At 45.1% G+C, this 23,830-nt stretch overlaps 4 protein-coding genes across 5 annotated transcripts; all 4 read right to left on the reverse strand.

The window, feature by feature from the left end:
- Window positions 1-72: 72 nt before the first annotated feature.
- On the reverse strand, window positions 73-3,143 carry LOC125991586 (zinc finger protein ZFP2). Its single transcript, XM_049759617.2, has 7 exons — window positions 2,987-3,143; window positions 2,686-2,888; window positions 2,534-2,608; window positions 2,349-2,441; window positions 2,121-2,231; window positions 1,931-2,054; window positions 73-1,849 (listed from the first exon to the last, which is right to left on the reverse strand). Exons 1-7 carry the CDS (start codon window positions 2,994-2,996, stop codon window positions 276-278), a joined length of 2,190 nt encoding a protein of 729 aa, XP_049615574.1. The 5' UTR covers window positions 2,997-3,143; the 3' UTR covers window positions 73-275.
- Window positions 3,144-3,566: 423 nt separating this feature from the next.
- On the reverse strand, window positions 3,567-6,153 carry LOC125991588 (ER lumen protein-retaining receptor 2). Its single transcript, XM_049759622.2, has 5 exons — window positions 5,886-6,153; window positions 5,245-5,345; window positions 4,990-5,148; window positions 4,619-4,871; window positions 3,567-4,507 (listed from the first exon to the last, which is right to left on the reverse strand). Exons 1-5 carry the CDS (start codon window positions 5,974-5,976, stop codon window positions 4,473-4,475), a joined length of 639 nt encoding a protein of 212 aa, XP_049615579.1. The 5' UTR covers window positions 5,977-6,153; the 3' UTR covers window positions 3,567-4,472.
- Window positions 6,154-6,404: 251 nt separating this feature from the next.
- mettl9 (methyltransferase 9, His-X-His N1-histidine) lies at window positions 6,405-9,008 on the reverse strand. 2 transcript variants are annotated; one of them, XM_049759626.1, is made up of 6 exons: window positions 8,763-9,007; window positions 8,519-8,674; window positions 8,164-8,354; window positions 7,871-8,080; window positions 7,521-7,705; window positions 6,405-7,361 (listed from the first exon to the last, which is right to left on the reverse strand). In XM_049759626.1, the coding sequence occupies exons 2-6, from the start codon at window positions 8,609-8,611 to the stop codon at window positions 7,132-7,134; spliced, it is 909 nt and encodes a 302-aa protein (XP_049615583.1). In that variant the 5' UTR covers window positions 8,612-8,674; window positions 8,763-9,007; the 3' UTR covers window positions 6,405-7,131. The 2 variants fall into 2 exon arrangements, with proteins under 2 accessions (XP_049615583.1, XP_049615582.1); XM_049759625.1 differs by having other exon boundaries at window positions 8,519-9,008.
- Window positions 9,009-9,297: 289 nt separating this feature from the next.
- On the reverse strand, window positions 9,298-23,496 carry fasn (fatty acid synthase). The gene is made up of 42 exons (XM_049759627.2): window positions 23,207-23,496; window positions 21,461-21,596; window positions 21,222-21,374; window positions 20,935-21,108; window positions 20,486-20,686; window positions 20,290-20,412; window positions 20,027-20,142; window positions 19,787-19,921; window positions 19,234-19,708; window positions 18,983-19,170; window positions 18,718-18,907; window positions 18,528-18,622; window positions 18,285-18,419; window positions 18,003-18,206; window positions 17,769-17,884; window positions 17,524-17,696; window positions 17,267-17,458; window positions 17,096-17,176; window positions 16,785-16,970; window positions 16,542-16,721; window positions 16,262-16,465; window positions 15,801-16,117; window positions 15,321-15,722; window positions 15,078-15,242; window positions 14,875-14,990; window positions 14,645-14,799; window positions 14,329-14,532; window positions 14,104-14,254; window positions 13,835-14,013; window positions 13,602-13,721; window positions 13,361-13,483; window positions 13,046-13,269; window positions 12,786-12,969; window positions 12,569-12,720; window positions 12,348-12,439; window positions 11,882-12,276; window positions 11,598-11,789; window positions 11,305-11,514; window positions 11,010-11,221; window positions 10,812-10,910; window positions 10,478-10,729; window positions 9,298-10,365 (listed from the first exon to the last, which is right to left on the reverse strand). Exons 2-42 carry the CDS (start codon window positions 21,585-21,587, stop codon window positions 10,228-10,230), a joined length of 7,530 nt encoding a protein of 2,509 aa, XP_049615584.1. The 5' UTR covers window positions 21,588-21,596; window positions 23,207-23,496; the 3' UTR covers window positions 9,298-10,227.
- Window positions 23,497-23,830: the final 334 nt, after the last annotated feature.

Consider the following 23,830-nt stretch of genomic DNA (forward strand, 5'->3'; position numbering starts at 1 on the left):
TAAAACTCCCTGAGACAATATTTATTTAAGAGTTTATTTGTTTGATTAGCAGGACAGTATCATCAAGCTTCAGCTTAGACATTGTGTGTTTTTTTTAACTACATTTGTGTCTCTCAATAGCGAATAGCTTCAAAACTAAACTACAGTACACAGGTTCATTAGTTATTACGGTCATGACTCAGAACAGAAGAAATGTTTACCGTAGCTACAAATGGACATTGATCTCAAGCTATGTTTAAATTTGAATAAAAAAGAACCAGCATTAGGACTGAGTGCTAAATTGGAAATGCATGCACAAGCTTCTTGTGTCTATTGAGCGTGTGGCGCCTTGAGAAAGCCTTAATGCAGATGTCGCACACAAACGGCTTTTGGCCCGAATGTAGCCGAGCGTGTGCATTCCGTAGACCAATTGAGATAAAGCCCTTCCCGCAAGTATCACATTTGAACGGTCGTTCGGTGGAGTGGTGCGTGAGGAAGTGTTTCTTCTGTTCAGTCGCCGTCAGGAAAGTCTTGTCACAGCCATTTGCGTTGCATTTCAAAGGTCTCTCTCCCGTATGGAGCAACTTATGTCTGGCGATGGATGACACAGAAATGGACTTGCCGCAGTACGGACAAAGACAACGGCGGGTGCATTGGTCGATGTGTTTGCGCTTGTTGTGCTGAAGGAGAGCTCCTTTCTCTTTAAAATACGTCTGACACTCGGCACAGAAGTATTTCTTCTTGTCTTTCTCCTCACTATGGACAAAACGGTGGTGCCGGAGCAGGTTGGTCCTCTGCGAAAACGTTTTCCCGCAGTCTCCGCAGAGGTAGGGTTTCTCCTTCGTGTGAACCCTCTGGTGCGAAACCAAATCGCAATCGTTTCGAAATCCCATGGCGCAAATATTGCACTTGAGCGGCAGATGACCAGCGTGCCTCCATTCGTGTCGGATCATATACTCCAGCCTTGAGAATGTTTGTGAGCAGTGGATGCACTGAAAGGGTCTGCAAACCTTGTGGAAATGTTGATAATGTTTGCGCAACGGCTTGAAAAGAACGAAGGTTGTCTCACAGCGAGTACACTGAAACTCCGTGTGGGAGGCCTTGTGCCTTTCTAATGTCGCTGCATCTTTTAGGACTTTCCTGCACACGCTGCAGTAGAGTTCGTGATGAGTCTGCTTATGGGCTTCCAGCGAGAGGCTGAACTCAAAGGCCTTCTCGCAGTGGTCGCATTTATAAAGCTCCTGCCCGGGCTCGGGATCGTCTCGCCGCTGAGCGTGATCGTAGCATCGTTTGACTAAATGAGTCTTCAGGGATGAGAGAAGCTTAAATTTGCTGTTGCAATGTGGGCAGGTATACTGGCCGTCCGGAAAGTGGCTTCTCACGTGAGCTCTCAGTTTGGTGCTCACTCGCTCATTGCAGATGAAGCATTTGACTTGGGACTTTGACTTGGGACTTTTGACTTGACGAGACGTTTTTGGAGGGACGCTCTTTCTGCTGGCCCGACGTTTTGGTGATGCTTTTTCCTTATTTGTCACAGGAGTGACCTCATGCGAAGATGAATCGACAGAGGCCACATCCAAGGCATCCTCGCCCGAGTTGTCGAACCATGAACTTGGACTACTCAGAGAGCTCTCATTTGAATAGAAAGACCAGGAAGATTCTTCACTTCCAATATCCTTACTGTCAGAGCAATCGGGAGATGCTTCCATTGGACTGGAAACACATTCGTTCACCAGCATATCCTCTTCCGTTCTATTCCCCGTGGTTGCTTTTTTGCATGGAGAAGATGAAGGGGTCTCCTGCGAGGAATTACCTTTTACTGCAGCACACTTGAGAGCAGACATGATGTAGGTGCTGTCCGAGAAAATATCTGTAAAAAATGTCGTTTTTGCAAAGTTGTGGTCATAATTAATGAAAACCACGAATTAAAATAAAATTAAAAACCACTTGCCGTTGGGGTCAAGTAGGCTGTGGCCCTTGTGATACTGAAGCAGACTCGTGAGCGCATCACAGCTACGCATTGTTTTCAAAGAGTCGGCCAGAACAGAGGACACCTCACTACATGTGGAAGCTACCTACATGGAAAAATACATGTGCTTGTGAATACAACTAATGGCTTTGTCATGTTTTCGTGTTTGTACCTGTTGGAAAGTTTGCTCAGAAAGAAATTTCTCAAGTCTGCACAGAAAGAGCTCCACCAGGGACTTAAGAGCCTTGTCATATGATGGGCCAAACTCCTTGGGGAAAACCTCCTAAAAGGAAAAACAACACATGTTCAATTGGATTGGCATTTAACATCAGAAAGTCAGGGTGCCAGTTTTGTTCTGAAAATATCCAAATTTTCTTCATTGGGAAGAATTAGCACTTACAGTAAAAAAGTGTTCCCTCTCAGCAGGATCATTCAGCAAGTGTTTCACAAAATCCACAAAACTTGAGCATGGGTTGTCATTTTCAGCAAAGCTCTGCAAAACATTGCGAAATCTCATGAGCAGCAGATAAGTCACAACTTGTCTTCAAATGAGATGACCTTTTCGACTCCGGTCATGTTATATACCTTCATTCGATCCAGGTGCTGCTCGACATCATTGAAATGAGTCTTGCCTTCCATATGACATAACTCTAAGATCATCTAAAACCAAAAATGAATTACAATTAATATATCAATTGTATTTACAGTTGTGTCCTAATTTGGAGTGACCAACTAACTTGTGCTCTGAGGCCCAGGATGATTTGTTTCCGCTGACAGTCGGTGATCACCTCTGGCACGACGTCTGTAACCATGCAAACAAAATCCTCCACCATCTCATAATCAGTCACAACTCGTTGATCGATGATCTGCCAGATTGCTGCAGAGACGAGTTTAATTGGGGACACCAGTAGGCGCGAAGCAGACAACGGAAGTTGGACACCTACATGAAATATGAAGAGCTCAATGAAACTTTCCCAAATTACCAAATGTTGCCAAAATAACTTGCGCGAACGGATCGTTTTTATTGAATGCACCTACCTGTATTCATTTCTATTTTCCTTCGAGTCCAAACTGTAAATGCGCCCACTTTACCAAACTAATTTCCGCGGAGACTCGAGTGTCGGTTGACGTTCAAGCTTTCCGGTCCGATGGTATTTTGTGTCCGATATGGTTGTCACAGTATAAAGAGTCCGCTTCTTGCAAAACCACTTGCAAAAATTTTACGGAAATAAAATCATTCTTAATTGAGTTACTTTTATGCGTGTTGACTTAATTATCAGAACTAGTGTTGTATGCATGAGGTGGGACTGTCTTTTTCCGCAAGTGATTCGTTCTTTTTTCAGTTCATGACTTCAACCAGTAGGTGTCGGTAATGCGCATTGAAGCTGGTGCCACCTCGCCGTAAAACAAAACGAAGAAGAAAATGACGTCAGGACGTCTTTTCACCCTATATTTCCAAAATTTCGGGTCACCAATTGTTTGCATTATGTCAGTGATTTTTCTTTCAGATGATTTTGACGTAGTGGGAAAACAAAATGACACGAATAACATAACTGCATGTGCAAATTTGAAAATCCCATTTGACCTCATCATCACTTCTCACAAAATTTGCATGCAGTTTTGATTGTATCACCTTTATTTGTGGTGGTTGGCATTGGCAACATGTTGAAAAAGCTGATTATTGAACATTTTTAATTGCCTGCGTGAACACCTAGAAAACAAAGCCAACTACAGCCATATCTGTAGAGCATTAGTGTGATCGAAAAGTTACAATTATACACAACAGTGGGACAATTGTGACTTGTTCATTACAAAGATGATGAACATCTGCACCCACCAGAAATATACAAACCCTGCATTACTGTAATGTTTCCCTAACAGTTTAATGAGCACTCACAAATCAGTATAATGAATATGATGGTTGGAGAAAGCCACTTAAATATACCGTATTAAAAAAAAAAAAAAATCACGTTTAAAAAACATGACTGCTGCTAAAAGTGATTACAATTTGATTTTTTTTTTCATCAAGTTTGATGGATTCAATGTCTTTCTCTCAAAATGCAAGTGACAGAAAAGCAATGTGCATTTATTTCAAACACATACCACCTCAAAAAGTGAATATCCCACCATAACTGCTTCAGTATTGTACAAGGCCAAATGAAATTGCAAATGCAACGAAACCTCAAACATATCTTCAGATAAGTTTTTTTTTTTGAACATAGAAAATGTTTCTCACTTTGTTGCCCTTCCCCTTTATACAAAGTAATAAAAAAACTTAATGCAAGATGCGTCAAACAGAGAGCCAATAAGCTTAGAACAAGCTTCTGCAGATGCTGGGTCAGTAGACAATGCTGACAGCTGCTCCTACTTGCTCTGTCTCAGGCATCTTACTCTATCTAGCCTAGAGGGAGTTGAAAAGGAGGGAGTGGTTGGTTGGTTGATGGCAAGAGGGGAGTCCCAGGTATCCACTGCGTCGTCTCCTCCTCCTGGCCCTTCCGTCCCCCTCTTTCAGTCTTTTGGGCACTTAAGCAGGCAAACTAAGCTTCTTCCCTTTGAGAACTACAATGAGAGAAATTGTGAAAACATTTTTCTTAAAAAAAAATCATATACTACATGATGTGCTCAGTGCATCATATCCACGGACAGATATGGAAAGGCAGCAGGACTTACCTTTCGTTACATACAAGTAGAAGAAGTCACAATAGAGGATGGTTTGCACCACCCCTGCAACAATGGCGATCATGTCGAAGAATCCCTCAAAGTAGAACCTCCATATCCAGTTGATGAGGTACAGGGCTCTGTAGAGTCCCAAGAAGAACAAGTAGTGGGTGGTGATGGTCTCAGCCTCGCCCGTTTTGCTGATCAAGAAGAGCTGCGGCAGGATGGCCACTGATTCCAAGTAAATGGAGAAAGTCCACAGGATCTGGAGCGCAACAGAGGAAAGGACTCAATGTTGGTGACATGAGAAGAATGTAGATGTATTGGAGGTTAGCTCCATCATCTACTTTTCTGCCACAGCGTCAACAAATAGTGAGCCTGACCTCCAGCGGGGAGAAGTCGTGATTAACGAGAAATGCGAGGCCACCGACAGGAACGATGAGAAACTCCACTCGGAATGTATCATGGTTTCCGTCGTACGTCGCTTTGAACTTCATGTAGATCAGGTAGACGGTGGCATACGCACATCCGATATAGATGACCTGAAAGACAAATGGGCAGAAGTTGCTCCATGCACATCTAGTCGAAAAAGTGTCGGACAAATAACGTGACAATTTTGCATGTCTGCAGGGCCTCACTTTCATGGTTGTGTTGTAGAGAGAGATGAAGGATGTGAGCAAGTCCAAGTAGCGAGTGGTGAAGACCAAGGCAAAAAGGATCTGACTCTTTCCGGAAATTCCTGCGAGGAGACAAAAACAAGCAGTTTCATAAACGCATCAAAACAAGTCTTTTAGGTTGATGTCAAGTCGATGCGCGTCATCTGTTAAGACTGAAGGGTGGTGTTTGATGCCACGTCAGACAGAGACCACACCACCAAAACCAAGTTACCTTTCTCGCCAAAATAAAATGAAGATAAATCGGAAAAAGCACCAGTAATCGTTCTGAGATCAACTGGACTTTGATCCCTTGAACCGAAAGTTAGCGTTCCGCTGCACTAACAAAGCTGCATAGCAAGCATCTAGTAACCAAACCACGAAGCTCCTCTTAGGTTCCTTGCATACCAAATGAAGCTAGAATTAATTTAGTCGCTATTGCGCTACAAAATGTGACAACCATTCATTAATGTACGACATGACACACCTGTGAAAAGCGACATTAGCAGGCTAGCTACAACTAACTGACAATACGACTACAGATGTGTACGATGGAACTTCACGTCATAAACATATTGACACTATATTAAGTGCGAGTGCTAAAGGTTGCTCGTGTTGCGACTTACCGGCACAGGAACGGCTTTTCCAAATTTTTAGGAGCAAGATGATGATGGCTGCTAGGTGGCACAGATCGCCGGTTAGCCTGAAGATATTCATGTTTCGGCAGACGTGAAGGGACTAAATACTGCGCAGTGATCCAAAAAGAGTCTCAGATGACCGCAAATGTGGGTCCTTATCGCTTTTGGGGGGAAATAACAGGATAAAGTGATTGGTAGCCCGCTAAGATTGGGGGAAAATGGCGAGTGATGCGCGACGTGGCTCGGGGGCGTGACGAAAACTATAATACCCAATAGGAAATCGGATCCGCTTCTGGTTTTGACCAATAAAAAGAGCACTTTACGCCGTTGTCATAATTTATGCTCACTCACGTTGCGTTTATGCGGAAAGAATACTCGGAATTTCTTAATTCGGCGCTAACACATAAAGTCAAGCAAAACGTAATTTCCTTGCATGCGTTTCTCTAACGTGCAACAATTTGTGTCTGTCGATTCAAATAAAAAGCATACTGGAAAAAAAAAGCCCTCTTTCAAGTGGAAATTGTAATCATATTCTTTATTTAGGAACTCACTGCATTAGAATACAAATATTGCTTGTGTCAGGATTCACTAAGCAATATAACTTGAACACTCAGACATGTCTAAACCGTTGGCAACAAAAGCGAGTACACCGTAAAGTGAAACTACGCAAAAAGGGTAGATCATTTTAATGGCTACAGTAATTTTCTAACACAAGTAACAGGTTATCAGTGGAATCCTCTTCCACTCCTACATTATAAAACCACAGAGCTGGTGGATGTTTATTTCCAGCTTAAATTCAACCTGTACATAATGAGGTACTGAAATTGACTGCACAACACTGATTTCAATATTTGTGCTTTTCAGAACAGGTTTTGTTAAAAAAATAAAATGGGTCTCATTTGAGGGCACCTTAATCTACCACTATCATGTATACAATTATAAAAAATGGATTAAAAATCAGTCATGTAAATGAATGTGCATTTAGATTTGATTTTTCACATTGATGTGGAAAGGTAAACAATTTACTTTCTACTTCCCACATAAAAACATAATACAGTACAATACAGCGATGTGTACCATCCCTACACAGTTCAAGGTAAGAGAAAAAAGTCACCTTTTCTTAAAACTGATGAGGTATCACTGTCACAAAAGCTTTTGTTTTTTTTCACATCAATTTGACTTGAAAGGGTTCATTTTGGCAAAATAGGTGCACCCTCACACCTAGCTCCGTTCTTCATTGAACAAACTCTTCAGTCACGTTCGACGCCTTCAAAACAAAAACTGCATCGTCGAGAACATAGTATTTGTTGTACATGTCCCCTTCGCAGAGATATGGCAATCGGGTCACAGTCTCTACCTCAAATCCCGACTTTTGGAAGACGTCATGTGACAGACTGGTTACTTGCTCCTCCCATGTCTTTCCTTGTATGATGAGGTGTTCTTGGGGACGCTGCCATCTCCCACCTATCAAGAAATTACACAGAATTGGTGACCAAAAAATCCTTTCAAATAAAAGATAACATCACATGGAATTTCATAAACCACCGGTGCAAAAATTGTATTCTGTAAAAGGACAAACCGATTCGGAAATGATTCAGACAAAATGTACTGGTGTGAACTGACCAACTTCTATGTAAGGCTGGAAGGGAAGAACAGCAGCCAGAATGAGGCGTCCGGTGTGGGGAACGAGCGATCGCCTGATGTCCCGCAGGAGATGTAGAGGATCCTCGCAGCGGTCCAACAGGTTGAGACAACTGATGACATCATACTGAAGGCCGCTCCGCTGCCACTCGTCGATACCCATCAACCTGTGGATGAAGCGACAAATAAGAATGGTCAACAGCAAGTTTGCTTGGATACCCTAAACCTATTTTGATGCTGATTTAAGAAGAAAAAAAAAATGTTTTCAACCAATAATGGAGGGGTGGAGAGTGAATCAGTGGAGATATAAAAACAAACCTCCAAATCCTTACATGAAATTCCTCCTTTGCAGATGCCATTTCATCGGTGGCGAGACCTCAGTAACATAAATTTCCCTGAAATGGCCTCTCATAATTTCTGTGACAGCACCATCACCAGCTCCGAGGTCCAGAAGTTTGTCTGCCATCCAATCTGGGCCGATATTTAGGAGTTTCTGAAATTGCTCCACGGAAAACACAAACATAGATCCACGCCCCAGAAACCTAAGCAGGAGAGCGCACGGGTAAAAAAAAAAGTGCAGTCCGTATGAAAATAGAGACAGCTGTGTTTCCTCGAATGGACTCACCCATTAATGGAGGTGCGTGAAACCATAGGGGTAAGGACACTTGATACAAACGAGTGATAAAGTTGCGTGAACAACCAGTTTGACTTCTCAATGCTTTGCTTGAGGAATGCCTTGGTGCCTGAATCTAGATGACTCTGAACAAACAGAGGTCGGAGAGACTCTCCAAGCAGATCGGGGCAGCATCTGTACCACTGCAACAAAAGAAAACAACATTTTGTGAAACCTTCAGGACTTTGCAGCAAAATGAATGACAGAACTGGGGAAGGGTCTGAGCAAAACAACGCTCATCCAACTTGCCACCAATTGTATGGTCAGTCATTAAACCTGTGCGAGTGATGACGTGTTGTCATCCTACCTCCTGTGTCTCCATCGATGTTCCTTCCCCTTCGTTCATCATGTTCACTAAAAGTGAGCGTGCCAGTGAACCTCTCGCGTACTTAGCCGTCATCTTGAGGGAGTGCAGAAAGACGACGTAACCCAGCACCCACGCCACAAAAATCAATGTCCTCAGCTGTAGATGACACATAATGGACAACAACTGTGTGAGCAAGCGGACAGTTGACCCATAGACGCAGTCAGGAAAAAGTCAACTAACTCACTGGACCGGGGAGACCAGCGAGATGTTAACATTGAAGACACAAGAAGATAAACGGGTCAAGGGGCAGTAATCTATCGTAAATCCACACGCCAGGACAATTCGCGTCCTAAACAAGCAAGCAAGCAAACAAACTCGAGGGTGCGGTGGATTTAAAAACGCCGGGAAGCCTTCATCCGTCAGCTTTGGCCGGTGGCAAACCCACGTAAGCCTCTGCTCTGCTCTGCCCTGCCCAGAAGGAAAACAAATATTTCCACCTATGACACTTCCGGTGTAACCACTAAACATGTCCGGGTTTGAATACAAGTATCCGGCTATAATATTAACAACAATACAATAAAATAATAAAAATTACACACGCACATTACAGAAAACCTCAACACTCAGTTGATTGTAAATTATGGAAAGTAAGAATAAAACAATACAATAATAAAATAACACACAAATGTGGCAAAAGTACTCACACAAAGTTCAGAGTGCTCATTATATGAAGAATTCATGATTTCAATTATCTCCAGAAAAAAAAAAGTCTTGTGAAATACTTGGTGAGAGGCTTTTATTAGCTGCAACAATACATTTCAGAAATACATTGTACCATTACTCAAGAATATTTTCTGTCCTTTAACATCCAAGTCTTCATTGACCACATCACAGGTCTCAGAAATCATGTTAACAGTTGCTTGCAGGGGGACCAGATTGAAGAGCAATACTTTTGCATCCAACAGCACACTCATTACTTTCCCCCCTGCAAAAGTACCGCAAACACCAAACTTTCCTTCTGTCCTACATTATCCAGGAGAGAAAAAGATTTTGCCATGAATAATTAGCTGAACTCCCCCTTCTCACCTCTTAAGACAACACGTGGACGTGGTCCACTGTAGTCTTACTTCATTATGAGTTGGGGTGAGCTCTGTAACAACCTTACAGTCAAAGTCAAAACAGTTTTTAAATGATAACAGTTTCATCAAAACATTGCACTATTTGGAAATAATACTGCCAGAGTTCAAATTGAGTGTGACTTTCTGTGAAATGTCATTGATTTATCTGATTATCACTATCATACCCTGTTTCATATGAAAATAGGTCCGTACAATTGCGAGATACAAAAAGATGACTTGCTTATCGGCTAATTTTATAGCTCACTTCCAATGTCGAAATTCTCCACAATATAATCAAGGACATTTCCGTTCATCTGCTCACAGCACATATATTTTACCCCGTGGGGTAAGACAGCAGTTTGGGGGAGAGACTTAATTTGTACTTCAATTCAATGTTATTTTTAAAAATATTATATAACGAGGAAAGTGTTAAATAATGGTCAATATAGCAAAATGGCACAAAATGTAAACGCGTATTGTGCAAAATTGACTTGGGATAATCCCTAAATAAAACAAAGCTAAACGTACTGTTGCATACACTAACAAAGATATTTATGGGTGGGGGACCAGAATGCAAGTATGGAATGCGTTTCAGCCCTCCCTTGCCATGACTCTTGGCTCAGCCAGTGAGCTGTGAATGATAGCGGTGATGGAGTCCACTCCCTCTCCTTCCAAAAACGTGTGGTGGTCGCCTTCAATGACGTGAACTGACACCTTGCCGTCACATACCTGAAAACAAATCACAGTGGAATACAGTAGGGCTGTTACTAGAGAATATTTTGGGGTTCAATTATTCTTTGTATTATTATTGTCCCCATTTATTGTTTAATAATGCTCTTACCTCGCTGAGCTTGTAGTCAGCTCCCAAGGCTTGTCCGTATTCGCTGCTGGTTTTGGCGCGCAGTAGCAAGACGTTGCCGCTGTATTTGGTCGTAGGGACGTAACGGTCGGCTGCCTTCAACTTGCAGTAAAAGGTGGAGGCTGCAAAGTTCAGCAAGTCCCGGCTTAAGTTCTTGCGGCTGGATGTGATGACGTCCACCGCCGCGTTGACACGAGCCTCCAAGTCCGGCAGCGGGAGAAGCGTGTCCAGGAGCTGGTGGGTGACGACAACATTTTTCATCAGCCCTTTGTCATTATTTAATAAAGCCACAGATGCTCGCCAAGACGTTCTTTACCTTGCTGTACTCCGTTTCCGTAAACTGCTGGATGAAGGCACACAAGGCTTCAGTTTCAGCCTCGGATTCTTTGTCTGGTGTTAGCTTGGCCCTGTATCTCTAAAAAGCAAATCTTTTGTTCAATGTCATTTCCCACTTAAGTATCTCTTGACATCATCCATAGTGGACATAAAAGCCTACACACACTAATGCTCTAACCTGTGTATAGGCTGCCACGTACGAGTGTGATCCGTCAAAGAGGAAGAGGTTCTCCACGGGCTGTTTCTGGTTCTGCAGCTGGGTGCACATTTCAAACGCCACGCAGGCACCAAATGAGTAGCCGGCGATTCGGTAAAGCCCATCCGGCTGAACGCGTCTAATGCAATCCACATAGTAGGCTGCCAGAGACTGGATACTGTCCAGTGGAGCATCTGAGGAGAGAAGACATTTTTGGGGGGTTAGTCTTATCATAAAATAACAAAACCTTTGCTCAAAAGAGCATCATTGACAATACCTTTGGTGCACTGCAAGCCATAGCAAGGCACGCTAAGCTTGGAGGCGAGCGTCTTGAAAGCAGCAACGGAGCCCTCAATCGGGTGGACCAGGAACAGCGGCCTTTCCTGGCTCTGCACGTCATTGAGTGATGTCACCGTGGGGCCATCCGGGTTGACCAGTAGCTCTGTCAGATTAGACTCGGACATGGTTCGAATGACGTCCTTTTTCGCTGGAGAAAATTGAATTCAATATATCAAACCAAACTTTCTAGAACAGTATTCAGAGATATGCAAATATGATGCAAGGTGGTACCATTTGAGCCATCTGGTTTCTTATTGGACAGTTCACGCAACTTGTTGATGGTAAGCTGCCGGATCTCTCTCATAGCCATAACCATGTCATAGTCACGCTCAAGAGTCTGGCGAACCTCCACACCCATCAACGAGTCCAGGCCCAAGTCAGCCAATGAGGTGTCGGCGTTCAGGCTGTTGACATCGCGCACGCCTAAGGAAGAGGTACATCGATCGCATTGATCACGCCAAACCTAAAAATATGATGCTTACTAAAACAACATCTCATCTCGTATCACATTTTACCCAGAATGTGAGCTATGGCATCCACCAAGTCCCTCTGGCTTCCTGCCTCGCTTTTTGTCACGGTCCGCTCGGCCAGCACAAAGCTCGACATCACGGGGCTCCGTTGGCACAGGAAGTGGTCGAGCGCATCCAGGCAAGAGGCGATCCTCTGCGGCAGGGTGCCGCCAATCACGGCATCGTTGCCACCCATCGTCTCCAGCACCACACCCACGTCCCCGATGGCCCCCCATTGGACCGCCAGTCCCGGAAGGCCATCGTGACGCCGCTTCTCACACACGCGTTCCATGGCCGAGTTAGCGTAGCCGTAATTACTTTGGCCGGCGTTGCCGCGACCGCAGCTGACCGATGAGAAGGCGACAAAGTAAGCCAGTTCTGGACAGGATTTCCTTGTGACTCTAGAGAGGGAGTTCAAGTGTGTCAGTAACCTTCCTTATAGACAAATTTAAGGTACACGTGCTTGTCTTACTTGTCAAGGTTCACGGTGCCATTGTATTTAGGTTTGTTGACGTCAATGAACAGCTGGGGAGTCAGATTCTCCAACAAGCCATCTTTCAAAACCTGTAGACATGAGAAAAATGAATTCACTACAAACATACGTAGGTACGTAGTGAGGTTTCAACTAGAACTCAAATTGGTGCTCTCTCGACTTAAGGAAAAATCATTCAAACCAAACAAAGAGTATATTACCATGGCAAGGTGGAAGACCCCACCGACTGGACCCAGCCCGCAGGCCTCAGCGATGAGCTTTTCCGCTCCTTCAAGAGTGCTGACGTCGCTGGTCGACACCAGCACCTCCACATTTTGACTTTGCCATTCACTCACGCGCTTTGCCTGGTAACCTTTTAAGTAAGTTTCAAGTCAGTCATCTCTTCCAAATTGTAGTGTGTTCTCATTAGACCTTTACCATTTCTGATTCCACATCTGGAAGTCAGCACCAGTTTGCGGGCTCCTTTTTCAGTCAGCCACTGAGCGAGCTCGAGGCCAAAGCCCCCGAGCCCCCCGGTGATGATGTAGGAGTGCGATTCGAGGCAGTAGGTACGCCGGAGGGCTGGGATCCTTAAAGGTGTCGCCGTCTCCTCGTGACACACCTGTGTGAGAAACCAGTCAAAGGATGCATCGGTGCAATCATAATAATAATCGTTTGATGTCATAAAGTTGACTAACCTGCAGAAGGACCTTGCCAATGTGTTTGCCCTGGGCCATGTATCGAAACGCCTCCTCTACTCGGTCCCTCTCGAACACGGTGGTCTTCAGAGGCTGGACGACCCGTCCCGAAATGCCCTCCTGGAGCAGCTGCGACACCTCTTCCCACTCACGATTGCCCTCTTCAAAGAGAGCATCCAGCAAGATGCCGTGGAATGCCACATTCTTCAAGAACAGCGCCATACCTGGAGGTATGAACATTTCAGCAAAACCGAACGAACAGTCTGCCCTGCCCTGCCCTGCCATCACGTGGATTAAGCCCGGCTTTTTACTCACCGAGAGGAGAATTGTTGGAAAGGTCGTATTTGCCAATCTCCAGGAATCGTCCATGTCGGGCAAGACAGCGAATACTAGCTTGCAGCTTCTCCTCAGCCAGAGAGTTCAGGACCACATCCACACCTAAATAATATTAGATACACATTGCACGGTATTGTCAGTTGGCCACACATGAAAAATCAAGATAGATGAGTTTAATTTCCTAATTGCGGCTGTATCACAGACAATTTATGACACAAACCTTTGCCCTGGGTGTGGAGAAGGACGTGCTGTTCAAAAGATGCATCTCTGGAATTCGCAAAGGAGTTTGCCGAGAGCTGGGGAAACTTCTGCTGCAGGTATGCACGCTTCTCCACTGAGCCTGCAACCGTGAAAACAAAGAAAACATTTTTTTTTTCTTACCTCGAAAACATAATCAAATCATTTTTTGAAAGATTGATTTGCCAATCAATGACAATAGCAAAAGCAACTCACCAACTGTTGTGAAGACTTTGCAGTTCTTGCTGAGGGCAATAGCAATGGCGGCCTGCCCAACACCCCCTGATCCCGAGTGGATGAGAACACTTTCTCCAGGGCGCAGCCTGCCACGGACCAGTAGAGAGTAGTAGGCTGTGGCGTAGACCACTGGCACGGAGGCAGCCTGCTCCAGAGTCCTGCGTGTGTCAAAAAAGAAATCAAGTAGTCATTGTAAACAACCTAAACGACCAGGAAATTAGGTGGAAATGCCTACGACGGATACTAACCAGCCAGAAGGGACATCCCAGAGGAATCTTTTATCAGCATCCACACACGTTGCCAAGCCTTTAGCAGGTAAAAGTCCCATCACGCGTCGACCATCTGGATCACGGCCAGAAAACTCCATACCCAGCATGCACTGCTGCAATGCCAAGTCCCCTGCGCCACGAGGAAATTCGATATCATTGCTCTTAGAAACAAGACCAAGAATTTTCCATTGAGGTATTTATTACCTGGAATAGCATCTGGTGGCAGCTTGCCGGTGGCGAGCATTATATCTCTGAAGTTGAGCGAGCTGTAATAGACGCGGCACAGCTGTACATTGGGGTCACGCGGTACAAAATGGCGGAGCGGCGAGGCAATCCAGCTCAACGACGAAAGGTCTCCCCGCGTCAATACGTTGACATAGGCGTGCTCGGTCAGCTCTTCATTTCCATCTAAAAAGACAAAGTCATGGTACAGGTCTAATTAATCAAGAATAATCTCTTCAAAATAACATTACACAAGAGTGTTTCATTGACTATCTAAACAGTCAGGAACATCTTTTACCAAGCATTATGAGTTGGTGTCTAAATACGCCCCAGTGGCCGTCTCTGAATACGTTCATGACCAGGTCCCCCTTGAGCACCGCCTGCATTGATGAATCATCAACCTGGAGCGTCGGCGCTTCTGATGAGCTGTTTAGATTGGACACAAATGCGCACCTGGGAAACAAACATTGACAATGAATAAAAAAAAAGGTTGAATGATGACAAAGATGCGTTCGGCGTGCGCCGTACCGTATTCGGGGGCCGCCTGGTTCCTGCCGCAGACAGTTGACCATTCCCACAATGCCACAGTGGGGCTGAGATGCCGTTAACCACACGGGAGAATCTGAGGGCTCCGCAAGAGTTGCCTGTTCCAAGAGCAACAAAGACATTTTCAGCAAAAGAGCCACATTGAGGTTTGATAAACCCCCCAAAAAAAAAGCCGTGGAGCTCACCTTGAGCGTTTCCACCCATTTGTAGTCAGCCCCATCGACAGCAAGGATGTTTGCTTGTTTGGCAGGAGTAAGACAGCGACAGAGAAAGAGCACGGAGCCATAAAAGGACTTCCTGATGGCCACCGGGATGAGCGAAGCTTCAGAGAACACTTTCTCCCACTCATCCTAGAGAAAAGAATGACAGAACTTAAAAAGACATGTTTAGCTGTCAGGAGAATTGTTTACTAGATCTTCTCCACTGACCTGTGTGAGCAGTCCTTGCTGATTGTTATCGTCGTTGACTCTGGAGAGGAAGCTTACCGTTTCCCCAAGAGTCTCTCCCTTAAGCAATGTGTGGAGGAGAACAAAGCCCCCTTGCCTGGCCCCAGAAGCTAGATTTGTCATCAGCATATGAGGGTCTACTCTTAGAGGGCCCCAGGCGTGGTTACACACCACCAGGTCGGCCCCTCCGACCGAACCGCCTGGAGCTGGGCCCAACAGAGGGTCCCACTGTGCTGATGTGACTGCAAGCTTCTCCAGGTCGCTCTCATAGGGAGCCAGAAGATCCTTGTTGGCTGCCGTGGCGACATAGTCCACGCGTAACATGGGCTGGATATTGAGGAGCTCTACTACAGGGGAGAAGAGCTGACCATCGTTGGATAGAGCCTGGCGAGAGATACACAAACAAATGTATTACGTACATGATATTGCATTAGACCCTCCCCTATTTGCTGAGTTTCTTACTTCCAAGACTTTGATCTTGCCAGGCATGCTGTTTTCCAAGGCGGTGTCCACACAGTGTCTGAGAGCTGGGCCATCCAGAAGGCCCCGCAGCAGACTGTCCTGGAGCAGGCACGCCCTTTGGTTTTGCACCGTATGCTCCAGCTCTGAACGAAGATTCCCATTCAGCTCCAGCTCACAGAGCATGTCGAGTAATCGGATCAAGCCGGGTGCAGAGGAATCGGGCGTGGGAATGGAGCTTTCCAACATCTCCTGTAGCCCTGGGATGCAGAGCTTCATCCCATGAGAAGACAACTTCTCATGCAGTTTGTGGATTAAGCCTAGATGGAGACAATGAGAGGCTGTTCAGCAATTCAAAGGAATATTATATTCTATTTAATTTCAGAACTATATAATTCAGCACATTGGAACAAAAGTAAAAAAAAAATGACATCACACAATTGAATGGAGATTGAGATGAGCACCTTTGCAATGCTTTAGCAGCTCCACAAGCTTCCCGTCTTTTGCCAGGCACTTCGTCTCCACATAGCGGACAAACGAGAACTCCTCCAGGGTTGGGGGGTTCTGTTGCTGCTGTCGACGTGGCGCCACAGTTGCATGAAGCCCGCTGATCTGGACTCCCCCGGCGGTGATTTTATCGAGGCAGCAGTTGACATTGACTGCCACAGCTAAGTCAGATGAGAGCGATTTGGATGCCATCAAGCCATATGACTCCAACTTTCGGTGTGAGAGTGGAACACGTACCTAGTTTTCCATCAGCATACTCGCAGACCTTCTCCAGGTGGATAGCGGGATCGATGCATACCGAGCGAATCCTGGTTGGCAAACGAAGACTCCGGCCAGAAAGCCCGACGACAATCATCTGCAGCATGGTGTCCAGGAAGGTAACCCAGTTTCCTGTCCATTGCAACTTGCCATTGTCACCTGAAGAAGAAAGAACATTTGCAACAGGGGAATCCACACTTGAATTTGTTATAAATAACTGACCACAATTGTTGGATTCCAAGATGCCCTGAAAAGTCTTGGCATAATCATAGCCACGCAGTCGCAGTTCCTTGTATATGTCATGTGTCAAAAGTTTCAGTTGGGGGTCCTTGTTGTCTTTGGAAGCTTCCTGGTTCAACTGACTGTGGAATGAATCCAAGGCTGCATCCTCCAGAACACTGACTTTTCCTGAAAATGACAAAATAGTTGGAATTTAAGGCTTCAATTCAATCCATATTAATTGTGGGATTTTAAAATAAAATACAAACAATATTATTGTAACTTAACTTGTGATTCATTCTAAAAGTACCTACCACTGACAGCCAGGTTTCCATTCTCTGAAACTTCAAATTTGTTCGTGGCGGGCATGAAACGCACTTCTAACTGGACAAGACCTGTGAGAGACAAAAAGTCAAAACAATCCTATTTAAAATGGATTTTTAATCGTGATTTGGGAAATCGCTCTTCATGCTTCTACTGCTCACCAGTCTTTGGCAGAATTGTGGCCCGGTGGATGGTGACATCATCAAATGTCACAGGTGTTGTGTCCATGACAAGTCCCAAACTTCTCACTAAGGTACGCCAAGCCAGCACCAGGTAACCCGTGGCTGGGTAGAGGACGCGCCCATCGATGCAGTGCCCGATGAGATAATAATCTGGAGATTCCGGATTCATGTCTGTCGGTAAGACAATGGGGTTAGTGGAAAAACGTTTGACGCATTTTCCTGAGTACTGCACATACTGATGTTGTAGACGATGGCTGAATTTGATCCCGAGCCAGAGGAAAAATCCTCTGCCTTGGGGACATCCCATGTCTGAGAATGGTCCCAGTGCACCAAGGGAGAGATCATCGGGGTGCCAACTGGTACAGGGTATTTAACAGCTGAACACAGAGCGTTACCATCCGTGTTGATGCTAAAGAGACATCATGAAATGGTCAATAACAATGTTATCATTGGATGCAGGCGGACTGAGATATTTACTGACCCCTTCATGTAAAGTTTGCCGAGGTTTGAGAGAAAAAATTCCAGGTTATTGGGGTGACCTCTCTTCATGAGGGGAAGGGAAACACATGATTGCTTCAGGCTACGCTTCAGGATGGCCTAAGGAAAGATGACAGATTTTTTTTTTCCCCCATCAATATAAATATTGGAGATTCCGTTTTTTGTTTACTGCTTCAATGTTGTATGACTTTGTAATCAAATGAAAAGAAATAAACACCTGCAGAAGAGCATGAGGCGCTATCTCCAACACAACAGCATTGTCAGGCACCAGGCTGAGGCCCTCTTGAAAGAGAACCGGGCTCACGAGGTTATTGACGTGATAGTCGGCCGAACTGTGAAGTGCCAGAGGTGTGTCCCATTCTGTCTGAGGGATGCTGGTGCTCACCCAACGGGCTGTGCGAAGCTTGGGATTCTTAATCACCTATACCCAAGAAAACCATTTCTATCACAATCATCCATAATTGTAAAGTACACTAATTACATCAGAGTGTGAGAATACCTTCTTCAGGGCAGCTAAGAGGGTTGGCGCGATGGACGCCATGTAGTACGAGTGGAACGCCACGCCGGCGCTGCGCACCTCCTTTGCAAAAACTCCCTGCTCTTTGAGCTCGGTCACAAACTTGCTGACTGCCTCCTAATGAATAATAACCAAATGAGTTCCACTTGTTAAATCTAGATGGCGATTAGTATTGAACGATTCTTAGCTTACAGCAATGACTTTTTGTATGTAAACATGTCTGACCTGAGGACCGGAGATGGTGACTGTGTCCTCGGCATTGTGGCAGGCTGGGACCACGCCCTTGGGACACTGAGCTATACACTCCTTCCATGTCAATCCTGAAACATCATCCATCCATCCATCCATCCATCCATCCATTCATTTTCTGCAGCAGTTCTTCAAATCGTGATGCCATGACACTCCTCCCTCTTACCTACTGCAGCCATGCCCCCAGGAGGAAGATCAGCTTCCTTGATGCAACGTCCTCTCCAGTACGCAGCCAGGATGGCCTCCTCGTGGCTGAGGGAACCGTCAGCGTAGCCGCAAGCCAGCTCGCCGACAGAGTGGCCCACAATACCGTCCGGCACTAGACCCATTTTAGCCAGCAGGTCGATTTGAGCAATCTGCAATCGGAACACAAGTTAAAAACGCCATCATCTGAGTCTTAAAAAAAAAAAAAAACATAGTTGATCCTCTACCTGTATAGCAGCCAGACCAACAAAGGCATGAACGGTGTCTTCAAAAGTCGCCTCGTCGGCATCCATGAGAAGACTGGACACGACCAGGCCCGTTTCCTTCAAGGCCACGTCGGACCGCATTATGGATTTTCGGAAGTCCGGCAGCTGCATCAGGCTGCGACCCATGCCGGCCCACTGCGTCCCCATACCTGTGATAAGAAAAACGTGTCAGTCCGGAATATGATTTCAAAGTGTTGTTTCTGTAAGCTCACCTGAGCATATGTACCAGAGGGGCCTGGGCGTGGCCTGCACCTGCTCTACTTCAGTGATGTCAGTCTGAGAGCCAATCAGCGTGTAGCCTCGATAGGGCATACCAGCAGTGGGACCTCCAGACACTCCATTCAACAAAGACATGAAGCTTTCATCGTGACTATTTTCCTTTGCTTTTTGGAGCAGCGAGTTCACAGCGGCCTCTGTCCGGCCGCAAGCTTGAATCACTCGGGGGATTGTTCTGCTCGGTGCACAAACGTCACCCTGTGTCTGAGTGCTCCTTTCATTGGGGCGAAGGATCACATGGACATTTGAGCCCCCAAATCCAAAGGAGTTTATTCCTACGATGCCACCGCGGACAGGTATAGGCCGGTCGACAACTTGAACACGACCGTCAGTGAGGGCAGGAATGTCAGTGTTGGGATTGTTGAAGTGGAGGTTAGGTGCCCACACTCCTTTCTCCAGAGACAGCAACACCTACACAGAATATCAAGGATGTCTTTAGAGCATATGAATGTCGCAAATGAATGCAACCAAATCAAACAGCCAGCGCACCTTTGCCATGGCAGCCAGCCCAGATGCCGGTTCTGGATGGCCCATGTTGGACTTTGTGGACCCAATAAGCAGTGGCTCTCGATTTGGCTGGCAGAACACATTGACGATACCGCCAACCTCCTGGGGGTCACCCACCTGCACGTTCAGAGGATAAACATAACGCGTGAGAACAGACCCAACCGTGAATTAGGTTCAGGTATGATTTGGAAAATAATCAAACCAATAAACCAATGCACTGACCTTTGTTCCAGTGCCATGTGCTTCAATGTACTCGACCTGCTCTGATGTGATATTTGCCTCTTGATAGAGAGACTGAACTAGAATCCGCTGCATGTCGCCTGACGGAAACGTTACTCCTACAGGACAAAGGCAAATCAGCGAGGCAACTCTTTTCACACACACAAACACATTGTGAGCAGACTACTTGGCCATGCGTCTCAGAGGCACCGACCTCATTTATGTCATTTAATCCTTTGTGAGATGTCTCTCAAATCATGGCTCACCCTGTTCTTTGTATCCATCCGTGTTGTTGCCGGCATTCAACACTGTTGCATAAACTCTCCTCGCTGCCGAGCGCTTGGTCAGCAACACCACCACCGCTGCCTCCGAGCGACAATATCCATTACCTTGACGACAGAATAATAAGATCAATACATAGAATGCACGTTGATTTAAACACACGGATCAAACTATTTTTACCTGAGGAATCAAAGGACTTGCAGGTACCATCGGGACTTAGCATGCCTAGTTTCATGAACTGCACCGAGGTGTTTGGCTTGAGTAGCAGGTTGACTCCCCCGACCAAGGCAGCGTCACAATGGCCCAAGCGAATAGCTTGGAAGGCATTTTCCAAAGCTAGTAAACTGGAGGAGCAGGCTGTGTCTATGGCTGTGCTGGGGCCTGCAAAAAAAAGGAAGCCCAAACACAAAAGGGTTCAAGCCAACTACCACAGACCCATACCACTATGAGTCAAGTCACCGATACCAAGACCTGATACCACTAGTAACCCGTATTCTTTTATAAATATTTATACAATTTACAAAAACAGTATGTCTAATAATAATAATTTTAAACAAACAAAACAGTCATAAGCATTTGTAAAAGGCTTTAAAACGTCTTTTTTATAAAACCGTCCGCATCATGTGTACCGTTGAAATCAAAGAAGTAGGAGAGTCGGTTGGCAAACATGGCACGCTGGCAGCCCGTCATGCTGTAGCCAAGAAGCTCCTCTGGATCTCTGCTCAGCGCCTCGGCAGCCTCGGAACCACTCACCCCAATGTAGACGCCTGTTTTACTGCCGCGCATGTCAACCGGGTTCAGTCCTGGATGACAACGTAAGACTTATCAGCAATATCAATTTTGATTCAAATCCCATTATACATTCCAGCAAACCAATGTCACTCCACCCAAAACGTTTGATTGCGAGCGCCCCTACCTCCATCAACTATAGCCTCGTAAGCAACCTCCAGCATGAGCCGAAGCTGGGGGTCCATGGTGTTGGCCTGTTTGGGATGGACTCCAAAGAATGCCGCATCAAAACGGCTGATATCTTTCAGTTTACCGTTTCTCTTTGGGAGACCGTACAGGCCTGAAATACATGCCAGAATGGATTCATTACTGGATATAGGTCAATCGAGAAAAACAGAGTCAGCAAATATCCTTGAATGTACTCACCCGGTGTCCACCTGCGATCATCCTCTGTCACCATATCCACGCCATTAATGAGGTTCTCCCAGAACTCCTCCAGGTTGTCGGACTCGGGCAACCGGCCCGATATACCCGCGATGACGACGTCATCCATGCTGGATTTCTGTGAACAAATGAGGGAAATGGCTCAAATAAAACAAATCCAGCCATTGCGAATGACTTTCATCTTACCAATGAACAAATAGAACCCGAGCAGAAAAGAAACGCATTGAATAGCGGCTGTGAAGATGGTTCAGTAGCAAAGCATGCCGAATTGTGTCCGCTTTGACTGGCAGCTTTGGAAATGAGGGTTCCTACAAAGCACGCATGAACAAGCAATTTCTCGGCAGACAATGTAGTCAATGTAGACTAGTGTACACACATCAGTGATGGAGTGTGTGTGTGTGTCTTGCTCTTTGTTCTTCCTTTCTGGGCCATGCCTTTATGTCAGCGGGTGCTCTCAACAGCCAATGGGCTCTCCTGAATTTAAAATAATTCAGCCATCACGCTTAGATGTTCAAACATAATACATTGAAATTATTTGACATTAAAAAGGAACCAAAATTCTGTGGAATCCAACAGTTAAAGAACAATGCTCTTCTTAATACGAGGATTTGGACGACCTTTCCTGAAGGGATTTGGATTCCAGGATGCGCTTTCATTCGGATTAAAATGACACCTTCAGTACCAGACGCAGCCTTAACTGAGCCGGCTCGCATGTAAACAACCAGGCCGTGACATAGCAGAATGACTGACTGGCAAGCATATGTGCTCTATCATCTTCTGTATTTTACCCAATCGGAATAAAAACCACACCATATCTAAAGAATGCACTCTATTCCATTATCGCAACCATTTTCTTCTCTTATTGTATCGAGTGTATTCCTAGATAAACAATGTGTTCTCAAACAAAGTAACAATGTTGACTAGCTTATGTCAAATTCCATCCGAGATGTCACGCAATGACTCAGGTTGCCTCTACGAAAGAATCCATTGAGGAAACTTCACCGATGATCTCAGCGAGCAGTTAAACAAGTTTTGACTTGTCATACAACCTGTTAGAGGAAACACATGCTTGCTCGCTCGTCCGCCTGCAATTGAGGAGGACAAACATGCTTTTTTTTTTTACATCATTGATTCCTTACCATTTTACGTAATATGTCCAGAAATCATCATGTGTCATCTGAATGTGTTAATATGCCTGAATGCATCACTAACAAGTGCACTCATTTGTGTTTAAGGAAAAATCCACTTTGAGCTAGTGTCATTGTTGGCCATCAAATGTGCCCAATTAGTTTGGATGGCTTTGAAGCCTTTTCCAAAAGCTATGATGGCCATGTGCCAGTCAGGCTCTTTATATTTTCATGCCCACCCTTCTACTTTTGGCACACACACAATTAATTCCTCAGTCTGCTTGAGAAAGTCTTTTCACCCTTGTGTTACTTCATTTTAGTTCACCCAGTTGCTACCAGCAACCATGAACTCCAGTCAATTGGCAAGCAGAGAAAATGCAAATACTCTGCCCAGTTTTTTTTTTTTTGGGCTAACATTGAGGACACATCTATTACATAATATAGTGTATGTCACACTCCATGTATGACACACTGTGTTTAGAATCATAATTAATTCGTATGACGTATCGACATCCCACCACGAGGCTAGCTAACACACATTTGAAATGGAGTCACGCTATATAGATGTAATCTGCTAGCTCGAAGCAGTTAGCGTGCTTACCTGTGTCGTATTTTGTTCCGCTTAAGTCAGGAGCAACAGCCGCTTAGATGGGATGCAAAGGCGCTTGTGGGGCATGTGTTCCCTAGTTTATTCCGTTAGTTACTTTGCGATGGGCGGGGGCTATGTCGACTATCAACGAGGTGTTGAAAAGCAGCATCCGCACTTGAGCCTTTTTTGCTTCTTCCCCTCTGATGAATTTAAATGTCTCACATTGAGCTTGGCCACGCCACATGGGCTGACTGCCTGAGTAATCCAATGAGAAAAGAGGCCGGGCTCTCGGATCCAGCCAGCACCGAGTCATTCATTCAACGCCCCTCGTAGTTTAGATGGATTTAAAAAAAAAAAAAAAAAAAAAGACAAATAAATAAGGAAACTGTTAGTGGAGTTCAAAGCGACCTTGCAGAGTCATTCTCTGCGTCTCCATGCAGTCCTTTGATTTGGAAGACTGTTAAGGACGCTTTGATAGCTTTAATAAATGAATTGCTGGTATTTGCTGCGTGAATCAAAACAATTATTCCAAAATGTGGTTATTGTGACGTTCAAAACACTACATTCAATAATATATTCAATGTTATGCATTTGTTTTGTCCTACCGTTTGCAAGGAAGAAAGATGTCACCAGTCT

The sequence above is a fragment of the Syngnathus scovelli genome, chromosome 21 (assembly GCF_024217435.2).
Source record: "Syngnathus scovelli strain Florida chromosome 21, RoL_Ssco_1.2, whole genome shotgun sequence".
In the NCBI taxonomy this organism is placed as follows: domain Eukaryota; kingdom Metazoa; phylum Chordata; class Actinopteri; order Syngnathiformes; family Syngnathidae; genus Syngnathus; species Syngnathus scovelli.